General features: G+C 41.0%; 1 protein-coding gene across 1 annotated transcript; it reads left to right on the top strand.

The window, feature by feature from the left end:
• The first annotated feature begins 2330 nt into the window (after window positions 1-2330).
• Window positions 2331-11502, top strand: si:ch211-117c9.5 (sodium- and chloride-dependent creatine transporter 1). The gene is given in 15 exon segments (XM_027019219.2): window positions 2331-2427; window positions 3247-3537; window positions 6142-6273; window positions 6396-6693; window positions 6873-7005; window positions 7372-7506; window positions 7623-7726; window positions 8056-8180; window positions 8455-8567; window positions 8930-9070; window positions 9318-9420; window positions 10391-10491; window positions 10576-10746; window positions 10870-10968; window positions 10970-11502. Coding segments are annotated over 15 exon segments (2010 nt in total). The 5' UTR covers window positions 2331-2396; the 3' UTR covers window positions 11003-11502.
• Window positions 11503-14076: the final 2574 nt, after the last annotated feature.

Here is a 14076-nt window from a genome sequence, read left to right as displayed (position 1 = left end):
CTTATTCTACACATTGTATATTCTAAATTTCTTAAAATTTCCTCATTTATAGTTTATTCTGTATGGATTTTATTTTGGTAAGTACTCAGGTTCTTTACATTTTTTATTTTTTGTGCATAACTTGTGTTTATGCAGTAAATTCTCACCACAAGCATTTTATTGTGCATTTGTCTATGACCAAATAAAAGTTAATGATAAATTAAAAAAAAAGACTTTTTGACTTCAATTGTTTTTAAATTCTAATCACCAATTTAGATTAGAGTTTAATTATGTAATTGTGTTTAACTGTAAACAACTTGCTAAACCTCATAGCAGCTGAAGTAAAAAATAAAGCCTGTCTGTAATAAAGATTAGCATTCAAATTTGAATGAAGAAAACTCTACTCTATTTGTAATAATTCCACAAATGTCTTAGGCTTCGCAGTATTACATTTACATTTACATGTACGGTATTATTTGTTATGCCTGTGTGGCAAAAAAGATCATTGCTAAAATGTTTCATATAAATAAAATTGCATAGTGACAATATAATTCAGTACAGGTACACCAGTAGAAATCCAACCCCCCCAAATGGTTAATGCAAGGACCCCTCTCATCACTCATAACACAATCACATAATTACAACCTACCTATCTTTTATGTTGCTATAGCTCCAAATTTACATAATTCCAACTTTTTCCAAGAGCCAACACTCAAAATGTAATTGTGTTACAATATACGTTTTCGGAAGCCAATAACAGTTCTTAGTAGAATGGCACAACTCAGTGGAAGCACATTTATGTACAGACTACCTGAAATGCGGCACAAAGGATTAATCCTATATCAGATCAAACTCAGACTCTTGGGATTTTTAATCCTATCCCATGAGGTAGCCTTTGGTCACTTTCGTTATGCCCAGGGTGAAGGGGACCCTTCAAGCTTAGATCAACTATGCAATTCTGCAGTCTTCTGAACATTGCCTTAAGGTTCTGTTGGCTTCAGGTGTGATCTCTGTACACTGTGTCTCGTGCCTCTAAGCAGTCTTCAGCCTCAGAATAGAACCGTGGGCAGTCAGACCATGTGCTTGTTTAAACTTTCAATGCAGTATTTCTGTATATATGTTTACCTAACTATTGCTTACTTTTTGACACATTAATTACTGTATTTAAGGCATTAAACCTTTCTAGATAGTTTGTCCTCAATATAATCCCACTTTCTGTTATAGGTGCTGGTTGGCTGTTTAAAACGTGATAGTTGCGTCTAGTTTTATTAAGACAATTTTGATTACTTGTCTTTCATAGGACGATTAGTTCATCTGACGTCTTCCATATTATACCATTCAGGTTATCAAATGTTCATAAATTATATAATGTTTCGTTTTCAGGTTAATTCACGGTCACAATCGAATAAGTAATGCATTTGCATTAAATCCACAACATCTTTGCCATCAAAAAACGTTAATCTATTTGCCAACCATTTATGTTATCTTCTTTTTTATATAGCCTATCTCATTTATCACACATTTTCACTTTTAAGTTATGGTCCCGTATGATTGGTCTAATTAGAAATGCATGCGTACTAAATCTACAACGGCAGTCGCAATCACATAAACATTAACCTCTTTAAAACGCTGTTACTGCTTTTAGATTATTGCCATCGTCTCAGTATGAAAATGCAATGTAACAAGTAAGCAACGATTGACCTGTCTGCCTGCAACATGTTTCCAGCAGCGTTAGACGCAACAAAGGAGCCCAACTCAACAGAATCCGGTCGAAACGAGTGAGTCCGGCGGGCGGTGGAAGTAGCGCAGCAGAACGGCCGCGAAAAGCACCAATCGCGGCACAGGGACCGGCGCGGAGGAGGGAGGGGCTGTACGAACTGAGCGCTGATGCTACAGGGGGCTCACATTCCCACCGACCGACGTAGCTGCATCGGTTTCTCACCTCTCCGACTGACCTACGAAACCCCTCGCTAAGGACTCGCTAAGATTAAGAGTTATTTTCATTTAACTTTTATCCATGCGATTCTTCAGGCTTACCTTCAAGTGCTTCGTCGACTGCTTCTGAGGGTCCCTTTTAGCCTACAGCTTGCGACGCACCGAAAATATTCCATCTTGAACTTCACCCTGCCAATCTGCAACATCGTCGAAGACCATTTTAAATATCTACAAATACTGACGAGAAAGAGAGACCAGCAACCCCAAACAAAAGAACTAAAAAGACGCACCTAAAAAGGACTATATATATATATATATATATATATATATATATATATATATATATAATATATATAATATATATATATATATTATATATATATTATATATATATATATATATATATATTACAAAAACGCAGTGTCCGTCACCCCGCTATTTGTAAATTATAGGGCTAGCCCTCCTGCTAGCCACTACTCGGCATGACGCCCGAGGTGGGAGAGCATGAACAAAGTAAGAATATCTATCTATCTATCTATCTATCTATCTATCTATCTATCTATCTGTCTGTCTGTCTGTCTGTCTGTCTGTCTGTCTGTCTGTCTATCTATCTGTCTGTCTGTCTATCTGTCTATCCGTCTATCTGCCTGCTTTTATGGTAACCTTTATAGGCCATCACTGAAGTTATACACCGACATGCTGTGTAGTTGATTCTTTTTATCCTGTGGTTGTAGGGCCAGTGTATTTTACATCACAGCCTGGCTTGCTGTAGGTTACCAGCTTTCAGAAATTAAAGTGCCACACAGTGTGAGCAGAGATGTGAATCACCCACATTCTGCATTTCTACTAAACCATTGCCTTCTCAAGAGTACTCTGGCCTGTAATATTGGAAGTCAATTCATATTAGCTCTCATATTAGCCATAAGATAGTCACTTTCATTAACGATGGTGATACGCATGTTGAAATGTTGAAATAAAATAACTCAGTACTAACAGTATACACTGTTACTAGGAGCTCAGTTTTATCCGGATTATAAACTAATGAAGTCTAATAGATTATGACTTGGTTAACAACTTGCACTCTTGTTCTTTCTTGCTCTCATTCCTTCAAATCTGGAATCAGCTCCTTTTTCAAATCTGTGACACCAGTGACATTATAAGATAAGATGATACAAACCAGTGGCACAACATGCAGTAAATTGAAATATAAACACCTTGATAGAAAAAAAGCAAGGTTGTCTTTGTTTTTGGCTGGGTCATAACATTATTGCAGCTTGTTCTGTTTGTTTCTGTCCCTCTTTCTTTTATTTTTTAAATCTTTCTGTTCTTCAGAGGATGGAGAGATGGGCCGAGAGGAGAACGGGGTGGCGCTCAGATGCCCTCTGGTGGTGGCAGCTGGGGGGCGTGATGGTGAGAGGTGTGAGCCAAGCCTCGGCTCAGGGGTGACGGACGGGTGTGTGTGCGGAAGCGGAGTGTGTGTGTGTGACCCCAGAGCAGTACTGGGTCATGCGGGCAGACAGACGTGGAGCAGTCAGATGGACTTCATTATGTCTTGTGTGGGATTTGCTGTTGGCCTCGGTAACGTCTGGAGATTCCCCTACCTCTGCTATAAGAATGGTGGAGGTGAGACGGATGGACACACGCACACACAAAACCAAATATCACTGTATCATGCATACATGCACATCATTGTTTGAGCTATTGCAGATCAGCGCGCTTACTCAACAAGGCCAGTAGAACACATGTTAATATGCAAATAATGGTAACACAAGATGTTTGTATAACAGGAAAGGAGAAACGTAGTCAGGACTTCAAAAAGGAACTAGTTGTTTTTATCCAATGTTATTATTACAGAGCAATTTTCTTTTCATTTGAGCAAAATACAAAGACTGAATACTTGGTGAACAGAGTGCAGAGTCTCAGATAGCCGGGATTCCACCGGAGAAGTGGTGAGGTGCTGTCTGTCTCACTGCAGGAGTAGTGATGGGCTGTCTGGTCCCTGGTGCTGACAGGGCTGTAAGATGCATGCAAGCAGCTCAAACCCAAGGTTATGTAGTAACCTGTACAAAATTCTCTACTTCTTAATTCCACCATCAGTTGCACTTGGTCCTGCTGGCTGTAGAATACTCTGCATCATCCTTTTTAAAAGCATTTGCATTTATTTGATCATAGTTGTGTGTGGACCTTGCTAGTAACAGTCAGTGGGAAATTGTTTTCAAGTTATTAAACTCAAATCCATGTTTAGGCTTTCTCTAATATGTTCTAAATCATGTTCTAAATATGGATTTCTGCCTACAGCAGATTCCTTGGTTTGGAGATGTTGTTGCGGAATTCCTTTTTGTGGAATTATGACTACGGGTTTTTTGAGTAGTCAGGTGGCGTGGTTATTGTGGGACTTTGACCAGGGATTAGTTCTGCTGGTGCCACAGAGGTTTGTGATTCTCTGAGAATCATCGAAAAGCCAGCCAAGGACACAGATTAGTGTGGGTCTTTGGATGTGTCACTGTCCTCTTTTGTACCCTTTCTGCCTATTTCTAGTTCTGCATTTGCCGTTATTTCTCTCTGAGTGTTCCTTGTGTCATTTTGCAGACATTGCATTCTTTGCATTCTTTATACAATTTTTTTCTGTCTGTGCTTCTCTTCTTCTGCTGATGCACATCCTTATAAGGTGTTGGATTCCATTACGCTGGGATAAAGAGTGAGAGAGAATGTGCACAAGATTGTTTTGGAAGACAGATTAGACTCAAACGATGAAACACTTGCACAAACACACTATTGCAAATATATGAAAAATCTGCACATATGTGAATACTACATGTTCATATGACAGGTTGCCCTTATACTTTCACATATACATTTACGTTACAATATTTATCAGACCCTCTTGCCCACAGTTACTTATAGAAGTGCTTTGTTGTCTTCACTGATCTGGCCTGCTAGTAAATTTAGGACAGATTCTAATGATAACATCAAGCTGGAGCCATGTCAGAGACAAGAAGTCAGTGAAGGAAATTATACACCCATACTGCCCATACTTTAACCATACTGCTTGTACACACACATTGGAGGTGTGTGGGTATGCACAAACACTCTGAGGAATCTTTTTTTACTACGCCTGAAAGTCATTTTATGCATTGCTTTGTGGGAGTCATAAATGGTCATCTTGTATGCACTCAAAGCAGTGTGGGATGTGGAAGAGAAAAAATCAAATATCATTACCAATATTATATAATGATAAAAGAAGGAAAGGTCAATTAAAAGGAATAGGAGCAGTTTGTTAAACCTGAAGGCATGCTGAACCAAGCAATGGGCAGGAGATTTTTTTTTTGACAAACCTACCAGGGCTCTGTACTTTAACTAGGCCTTTTTGTTAAAATGATATGACTTCCAGGCAAATTGAGACTCCTTGTGTACATGTGTACACGCATATATGTGCAAGCATTTAGACTACAAGCACTGTGTACACATGCACAGGAATGTGCATGTTTGTGAAAGTGTAACCTATCATATATATGAGCAAGTTGTATGTGTGCATGTGCACATTTCATGTATCTTGCATACACAAGATGTTTGTGTGTGTGCTTTGCTTTTAATAACATTTCACTCTGTTGACTTCTCACTTACATGTCTATTTAATTTCTTGCTTTATCATCCTTTGTTCTTGCTGTTCCTCTGATTTTGCAAGACAGGGCCTTAGAGGCCTTTAGTGTGTGTGTGTGTGTGTGTGTGTGTGTGTGTGTGTGTGTGTGTGTGTGTGTGTGTGTGTGTGTGTGTGCGTGCGTGCCATGCGTGTGCGTGTGTGCGTGCGTGCGTGTGTGTGTAGGACAGGGCAGGGCAGATTGTAGAGAAGATAGTGTTCATTTAAAATGAGGTTAAACACTGTGCTTATGACTATTGTCTTCTCAGCTATTTCCCTCATCTCAAGGACACCACTAGCCTTTCATGCTTAAGCAGCCTGATGAACTTCAACTTTCTCACGTTCTTCCGTTATCTCTATCTCTCTCACCAACCAGCATACTTCATTCTGTCCCTCATTTCTCTCTTGAGTAACTAAGAGACTAAGTAACTGTAAGTATTTAAACAGGAGTGTGTTTTAACAATAGCGCATCAGTTCATTGTAATTGTATGTGTGTATGGCTAATTCGTGTGAAAAATGAGGGAGTGAATTGTTTGTATCATGCTGAATGATTGTGTGTGTGTGTGTGTGTGTGTGTGTGTGTGCTGTAGGGGTGTTTCTGCTCCCCTATGCTCTGATGGTGTTTATCGGGGGCATACCAGTATTCTTTCTGGAGATCGCACTTGGCCAGTTCATGAAACAGGGTGGAGTGTCTGCATGGAACATCGCCCCACTTTTTAAAGGTACAGAGTGAAGATCACAGCGTGGGGATATTAGCAATTGAGCTTGTCACATTTAAAATAACAAGATAATTTATTTTTGTTTATTACTTCTCCATAGCATCCTTTCTTTTGCTCTCTTTAAGGGCTAGGCCTGGCGTCCATGGTGATCGTGTTCTTCTGTAACACGTACTACATCCTGATTCTGGCGTGGGGCTTGTACTTCCTGGTTCACTCCTTCACTTACCCTCTACCCTGGGCCTCCTGTAGCCAGGAGTGGAACACACCCAACTGCACACTCGACTTTAGCCGATCCTGCTCTAATCAGACATTCCTTACTTCCTCTTCCTCTACATCCTCACCACTTAACCTTTCTTCTCTTGAACTCAATGCCAGCTGCTTGGAGCCTGAAGGCATGCGCTCACCTATCATGGAATTCTGGGAGTAAGAGTTCTTTGAGGAGTGTTTGTGACCACGACATTTAGATCTTTAGAGTCATGTTTATTTAGAAAAATGTGAAATCGTCTTTTACAGTGTGAACTTCCAGTTTAACATGTATGACATTAGATGAGAAGGCTTAAAAATAAGGGATGATATATAACAATTTTGCATCTCTTTCTCAGACGCAAGGTACTGCGTCTGTCTGGTGGATTGGATGAGGTGGGTGATATCAACAATTCCATGGTGCTGTGCCTACTGGCTACCTGGGTCATAGTGTATTTCTGCATCTGGAAAGGTGTCAAGTCTACAGGCAAGGTAAGAGTGTCCCTGTGGCCAAACCCACAGTAGAGACTGGGGTTGGTGTGCATGGAAGGGTTCCAGTTAGGGTGGCACTAAATGTGTAGTGTTCTCTCATGACCTTTGACAGCACTGAGTAGTCAGTAGCAATGTGTTGTGGTAGACTGGAACTGTAGTACAAAAATAGTTCAATTAGAGTCTATTCACAATGTGTTTTGAGTAGTCCATGTATATATATGTATCATATCTTATATGAAATTAAAAAATCAGGTTTCAGTATCAGAACAAGAGTAATAAGGGTTAAGCTGGTTAAAGGTTGTGTGTGTGTGTTTGTGTGTGTGTGTGTGTGTGTGTGTGTGTGTGTGTGTGTGTGTGTGTGTTTAGGTTGTGTATTTTACAGCTCTTTTCCCATATTTGGTGCTGGTGGTCCTGTTTGTTCATGGGATTTCATTGCCAGGAGCTGTCAGTGGAATAGTTTATTATCTGAATCCGGACTGGAGCAAACTCAGAGATGCACAAGTCAGTATATACATGCTTTGTTACCAATTATCATGTATTACGGTTAATTATTATGGAAATACCATGGTGGTTTGGCATTGTATTGGTGATGATGATGACCATGACAGTTTTATTAGGTATGGATTGATGCTGCCACACAGATCTTCTACTCATATGCTATTGGTCTGGGAGCATTAACAGCCCTTGGGAGCTACAACCGCTTCAACAACAACTGCTACCAGTAAATAGTACTTTTTCATGATTGTGGCTACTCTGTTAGGTAGCACTTTCAGATACACACAAGTCTCTTGAATAGGAAACAGCGAGGTACCGTATTCTTAATTTTAGTCTGTTTATGTGACATGGCAGAGCCAGGAAGATGAAAAATCTACAGCTAAGACAAAAGTGCTGCATTGTCCATGAGATGAATCCTTTAAAAAGTCATTTTTGTAAGGGAATAAAATTAACGGTTTTGCCTGAATATTAGATGTCTAATACTTAGTAATCCCACTCTATTGTCTCATATTTCTCTCTCTCTCTCTCTCTCTCTCTCTATCACTCTCTCTTTAGGGATGCATTTGTACTGGCTCTTATAAACAGTGGGACCAGTTTTTTTGCAGGGTTTGTGGTCTTTTCTGTGCTTGGCTTCATGGCAGCTGAGCAGGGTGTTGACATCAGCAAAGTTGCCGAGAGTGGTGAGCCCCCATGCTGTCTCCTCCTTCCAACGTCCCCATTTCATCTCCCTGTCCCTTCATTCCTTAACCCACATTCCCACATTCACTTTGTTAACGATGGCTTATCTGGCCACTGGCTTGTCCTCCCAGTTGCCAAACCATTCAAGGAATGAAACAACAATGAAAGAAGAGGGTGATTGCATCAAATGCTGTAACACTTATGAATTATGTATAATGTACACCAAGTGTTAGTTTGCGCTTCCTTTCTTTGTGTCATTATGTTTCTCTCTCTCAGGTCCAGGGTTAGTGTTCATTGCTTACCCTAAAGCAGTGACTCTCATGCCCCTGGCTCCACTGTGGGCGGTGCTCTTCTTCTGTATGCTGCTAGTGCTGGGACTGGACAGCCAGGTAAGGATATGTGCAGCTGGCCATCAAAGATGCAGCACACACCGCAAGTTGCCCAGGAAGCTCAGCTCATATGCTGACAGCCAGAAGGATGCCGGGGCGATTTGTGGCAATAGGAAATGGAATGAACGTCCTTCTGTGGTTCTTGTAAACCATGCGCTGTACAAAGCGCCAAAGACCCTCACCGGTTCTGTCTGAATGTCAGGAGTTGTCAGCTCATGACTGAGCTTCATGGAGCAGAAAGGGAAATGTTTGGGTCAGAGACTGAATTTGACCTGATCAATGAATGCTAAAAAGGGTTCTAAATCTGTGAAACGAGTAATGTTACATAAGAAACCTAGTTTCTCCATCTGCCTTTCTCTCAGTTTGTGGGTGTGGAAGGTTTCATCACAGGACTCCTGGACATGCTTCCCCCTAAGTCCTACTTTAGCTCTGTGCGTCGTGAGGTTGTCGTGGCAATATGCTGTATCACCTGCTTCTTTATCGACCTCTCCATGGTAACCGAGGTAGGAAAGAGCAAGAAACTACGAGGAGGGAGGGCATATGGTGACTCATTCCTGTAATGCATAATTGTATTTCACCTAATATTTCCTGGGTTCCTCCACTTTCACGCCTGTAATTTCTGTGTTGTTTCTGTTATTTCTCTGATTTATTTGGTTTATTTTCATGTCTTCTCAGTCTGTTCACTTCTGTAATTCTTTCTGTAGCCCTCTCCCCATCTCTCTCTCTCTCTGTCTCTGTTTCTCCATATAGGGAGGGATGTATGTGTTTCAGCTCTTTGACTATTACTCAGCCAGTGGGATCACTCTCCTGTGGCAAGCATTCTGGGAGTGTGTGGTGGTGGCCTGGGTGTATGGTAAGACATTGCAGTAAAAATGTGTCCAGCTCAACATTGGACACAAACATCTATATGAAATATGATTGTAAGGGTCGGTGCCAGGCCACCAGAGGGAGGCCTCGAGTCAGGCACACCACTAATCAGGCTTAATGCCCAACAGCTGGGCTAAACCTTATATAAGCCCAGTGACCCGGTCACTCAGTGCTGGGTCTTTGCCAAAGTTCCGAGGCAAGCTCCTGGCTGATAACTTTGGGTAGTGAGCCCTCGTGCTACACCTCACGTCTGTGCTGTGAGGGTGTTCATGTTTTTACATGTCCCCTCCCCTCTCCAGTTTCCCCCCTCAAATCTGTCTCTCTCCTAAGGCTCCCCATAGACATTACAGTTCTTCCCTGTTTTCTGGTTTTGCTTGGGAAGGTTTAGTTTGGTTTTCCCCAGGGCATCGGGGCTGCCATTCTTCCCGTAGCGTCCTTGGTTCTCCCTTTTCCCACGCTTGGCGTGGTGCTTCGTTATTTTTCCTCTAGTTTTGTCGTCCTCCATTCCTTTGAAGGGCAATATACACGCAGGTAGTTTTATAGCTGCCGAAGTCTAGCGGGTATACGTTTGTTCACCGTGCAACAAAGCGGCTGGGGTTCACTCCCCACCTTTTAGTTATTTACTTTTCTTGTTTTACCGGTTCTACAATCTAACTGTTTCGCACACGGGCCCACCATCATTAGAGCGTGGTTGCTCACCCAGTAGGCTTTTGGTGTCATCACCTATCTGACCCAGGTTTGAGCCCACGTTACAATGATGATTACCAATTTATGCAGTCCTGTAATGACTAAATACACTTAACTGTTGACATCAGATATTACATGCAAATTTTATGCTCCAAAATACCTGTTCAGAATTATGCTCGGTAAATTATGACTAAATAAATTAAATAATAAAAACAATTGAACTTCGTGTTAATCATGGCAAAAGTCTCAGCCCTCCCTCTTCCTCCCAGGAGCTGACCGTTTCATGGACGACGTGGCACGCATGATTGGCTATCGCCCTCTGCCGTACATGAAGTGGTGCTGGTCTTACATCACACCGTTAGTGTGTATGGTGAGTCACATTCCAGCATCCTCTTTTGCCTGTAAGACCTAGCAGATGAAGGTACATAAACAGAGGTGTGTGCATATTTTGCAGGGAGTGTTTCTGTTTCATGTGGTAAACTATAAGCCCTTGGTGTATAACGGGGTGTATGTGTATCCGTGGTGGGGTGAGACCCTGGGCTGGGCACTGGCTCTCTCCTCCATGCTCTGCATCCCCCTCACTGTCCTCTACAAACTCTTACACTGCAAAGGTTCCCTCACAGAGGTGAGTGTTTGTGAGAGAGAGAGAGAGAAAGAGAGAGAAGATGACACATTTAAGTGTATTTACTCATTACAGGACTGCAGAAATTGATGACACATTTCTGACCATCTGTTTGTATCTCTGTAGCGTTGGCGGTACCTGACCACGCCTGTTTGGGGGCGGCACCACCTTGAGTTCCTCCCACCTGAGACAGAAGTCAAATTGCTGCCTAGTAGTGATCTAAGCAAAAAACACACTCCTATATGAGAGTGTCATCTAAGTCACGCACATGCACACGCACACACACACACACACACACACACACACACGTGCACTACTGGCTAACAAAACACCTTTTGTATTCTCTGACATGAAACAAATGCACATGCACGCAAAGTGATCCAGTCCCATGCTCCATTCCCTGCCTACTACAACATGTTCCCTGCTCTATTATAAGGTTATTCAAGAGTTGAATGATTAGCTGATGAGATGGTGCAGCACCAAGTATCACACCTCAGTGTCTTTCACCTTTCTGCTTACAGTTTTATATACAGGTTTGGAGTGTTTGTCCCATTCACTCTCTCTTCCACTCTATAAATATGTCAGCTTATGTCATGGTGAAGCACATAACTATGTGTGATGATCACTCGCTTGTTTGATTGTGAGATTTCTGTGTTGTGTTGTTGTCCAGTGCAGTCATCGGCATATTACAAATTAGTATTATGTAAAGGGAGGAGTTTTCCCAAAGTAAATAAATAAATAAAATGCTGGTCAACTAATTGACACCAGTGTTCTCATCATTTATTAACTTCATTTTAATATACATGTATTACATATTATATAATCTTTCCACAATTACTTCAGGTATGGAGGTATAATTTTAAGTTAGCCTATACAGGTATAGCATTAACACACATGCAGTATATCAGTAATTAATCAGACCTTGATGTTCATCATTTTTTCTCATGACTCATGTGTTTTCTGTTGCTATGGAAACAGGCCTCTCCATAGGGCTCCGACACCTGAGTGGGGGAAGAGCTGGTGGGCGTGTTAACAGTGCACTGACATCTGTTGGTTACACTTGGGAATGGCAGTACATTTCCTGTTTCTATAGCAACTGAAAAGTGGCAGACAGAACCAAGTGTGAACATGTGTGATTTTCTCTGTCTTTGTCCTAAGGCTATGTAATTGTCCAGTTACTTACAGTCCAGTACTCAAAGGGGGTTGGGGGGCATCCAACTTTCTAGAGGTCCTAGTCTTGTCCCGATGGTGTGCAAGTGTCCAAAACCCATCCTGCAAGAGAAAATCCATTAAGGGCAACGAAAAAGTAGTTAGCTGGGGTGGAGGCGTGGTGGGCTACAGGAGGAGACATCAGAGGGTGGTGGGAGTAGCCGTGGCAGCTGAGATGGGTTGATGCTCAGTGATATCATGATATCAGGGGTAGGTCTCAATGCCAACTCTCAATGCCCATGAACCCCCACATCTACACCGTTACCTAAGATGGGAAGTGGTTAATAAAATTATTGACTATACAGTTTTCAGCCTAGCCTTAAATACTGAGACTGTGTCTGAGTCTCAAACATTTACAGCAAGGCTATTCCATAGTCTGAGCTTTGAGGTAGATTTTCTTATTCTTGGTACTAGTAAAGAGATTGCACCTTTTGATCCTTGCAAAAGTGGTGGATTGTAATGCATGAAGAGTTCTTTAAGGTATTGTGGGGCAAGACCATTCAGTGCTTGTGTAGGTCATTAGAAGCATTTAATAATAAATACAAAATTTTACTGGGAGCCAATGTAAAGTAGCTAAGATAGGAGTGATGTGATCAAATTTTCTAGTTCTAGTAAGAACTCTGCCTGCTGCATTTTGAACTAGCTGGAGCCTATTTAGGCATTTAATGATACAGACAGATTGTAAGGCATTACAGTAGTCCAATCTGGAAGTGGTAAATGCCTGGACTAGTTTTTCATGTGAGGAGAACATGTTCCTAATCTTTGAAATGTTCCTAAGGTGGAGAAAGGCAGTCCTAGAAATATTATTTACATGCGCTTCGAATGAGAGACTGGGATCCATAATAACTCCAACATCTGTTAGGGAACATGTGCTTGTGAGACCATTGAGGTTGAATGAGTAATTAGAGTGTGAGGACCTAGCTGTCTCTGGGTCTAATAGAAGCACCTCTATTTTGTCACTATTATGTGAGAGAAAGTTCCTCAACATCCAGTGTCTGACGTCCTTTATGCATTCATCAATAATACTAAACTGAAACATGTCCTCTGGTGTTGCTGAGTGTAACCAGCATATTTGTGGAAACTATCACAGTGTTTACATATAATGTGACCTAGAGGTAGCATATATAAAGAAAAAAAGCAAAGACCCTAGAACAGATCCTTGCAGGACACCATAGCTAACCTTGTCGTATGATGAGAAGTCTCCATTTATGTTAACAAACATTTGGATTTAAATCATGAAAGATTTAAACCAGGAAAGATTTAAACCAGGAAAGGGCTATTACCCTAATCCCAACAACATTTTTGAGTCTATCTAGTAAAATGTTGTGATGTATAGCATCAAATGCTGCACTCAGATCAAGCAATATAAGCAAAGACACATAACCCTGGTCAGAAGCCAACAACAGGTCATTAACTACTTTAATCAGTGCTATTTCCATACTGTGATTAGGCCTAAACCCAAACTGAAAAACTTCATGGATCTGGTTCTAATTCAGATATGATATTAGCTGCTGAGCTACAGCTTTTTCTAGGATCTTGGAAATAAATGAATGGTATAAGATTGGCCTGTAGTTTGACAGCTGACATGGGTCAAGGTTAGATTTTTTTTGAAAAGTGGTCTGATTACTGCTAATTTTAATGATTTAGGAATGTAGCCTAATTTCAAAGAGGAGTTTATTAAATTTAGTGAAGGTTCAATTAATACAAGTAGGATTTCCTTAATAAAGTGTGTGGGCAGTGAATCTAGTAAGCAAATTGAGGATTTTGATCAGAGATGTAAGTTCTGGCTCTTGGAGAGGTGTAAAGGATTCCAGAGTCGTTTTTTGGCTTGGTTGTTCTGAACTCTAAGTAGCTGCTCGGTGTCATGATAATACTCTTATTGTTATCTCTAATGTGCTTAATTTTTTCATTAAAGAAATTCATGAACTCATTACTACTGTGTGATCTTGTAATCTGAGTATTGGTGTCAGTTTTTTCCTAGTTATATGTGCAATTGTACTAAAAAGAAATTTAGGATTAGTTTTGTTATTTTCTATTAGGGTCAAGAGAATAATTGTTTTTCTATACTTGAGAAGGGTCTCCTTCCATACAAGATGGAAGACTATAAGCCTAGTGTGGTGCCAT

Source organism: Electrophorus electricus, chromosome 24 (genome assembly GCF_013358815.1).
Source record: "Electrophorus electricus isolate fEleEle1 chromosome 24, fEleEle1.pri, whole genome shotgun sequence".
Lineage (NCBI taxonomy): Eukaryota > Metazoa > Chordata > Actinopteri > Gymnotiformes > Gymnotidae > Electrophorus > Electrophorus electricus.
The sequence above is the reverse complement of the archived record's forward strand: the minus strand, read 5'-3'. Positions and strand labels throughout refer to the sequence as shown.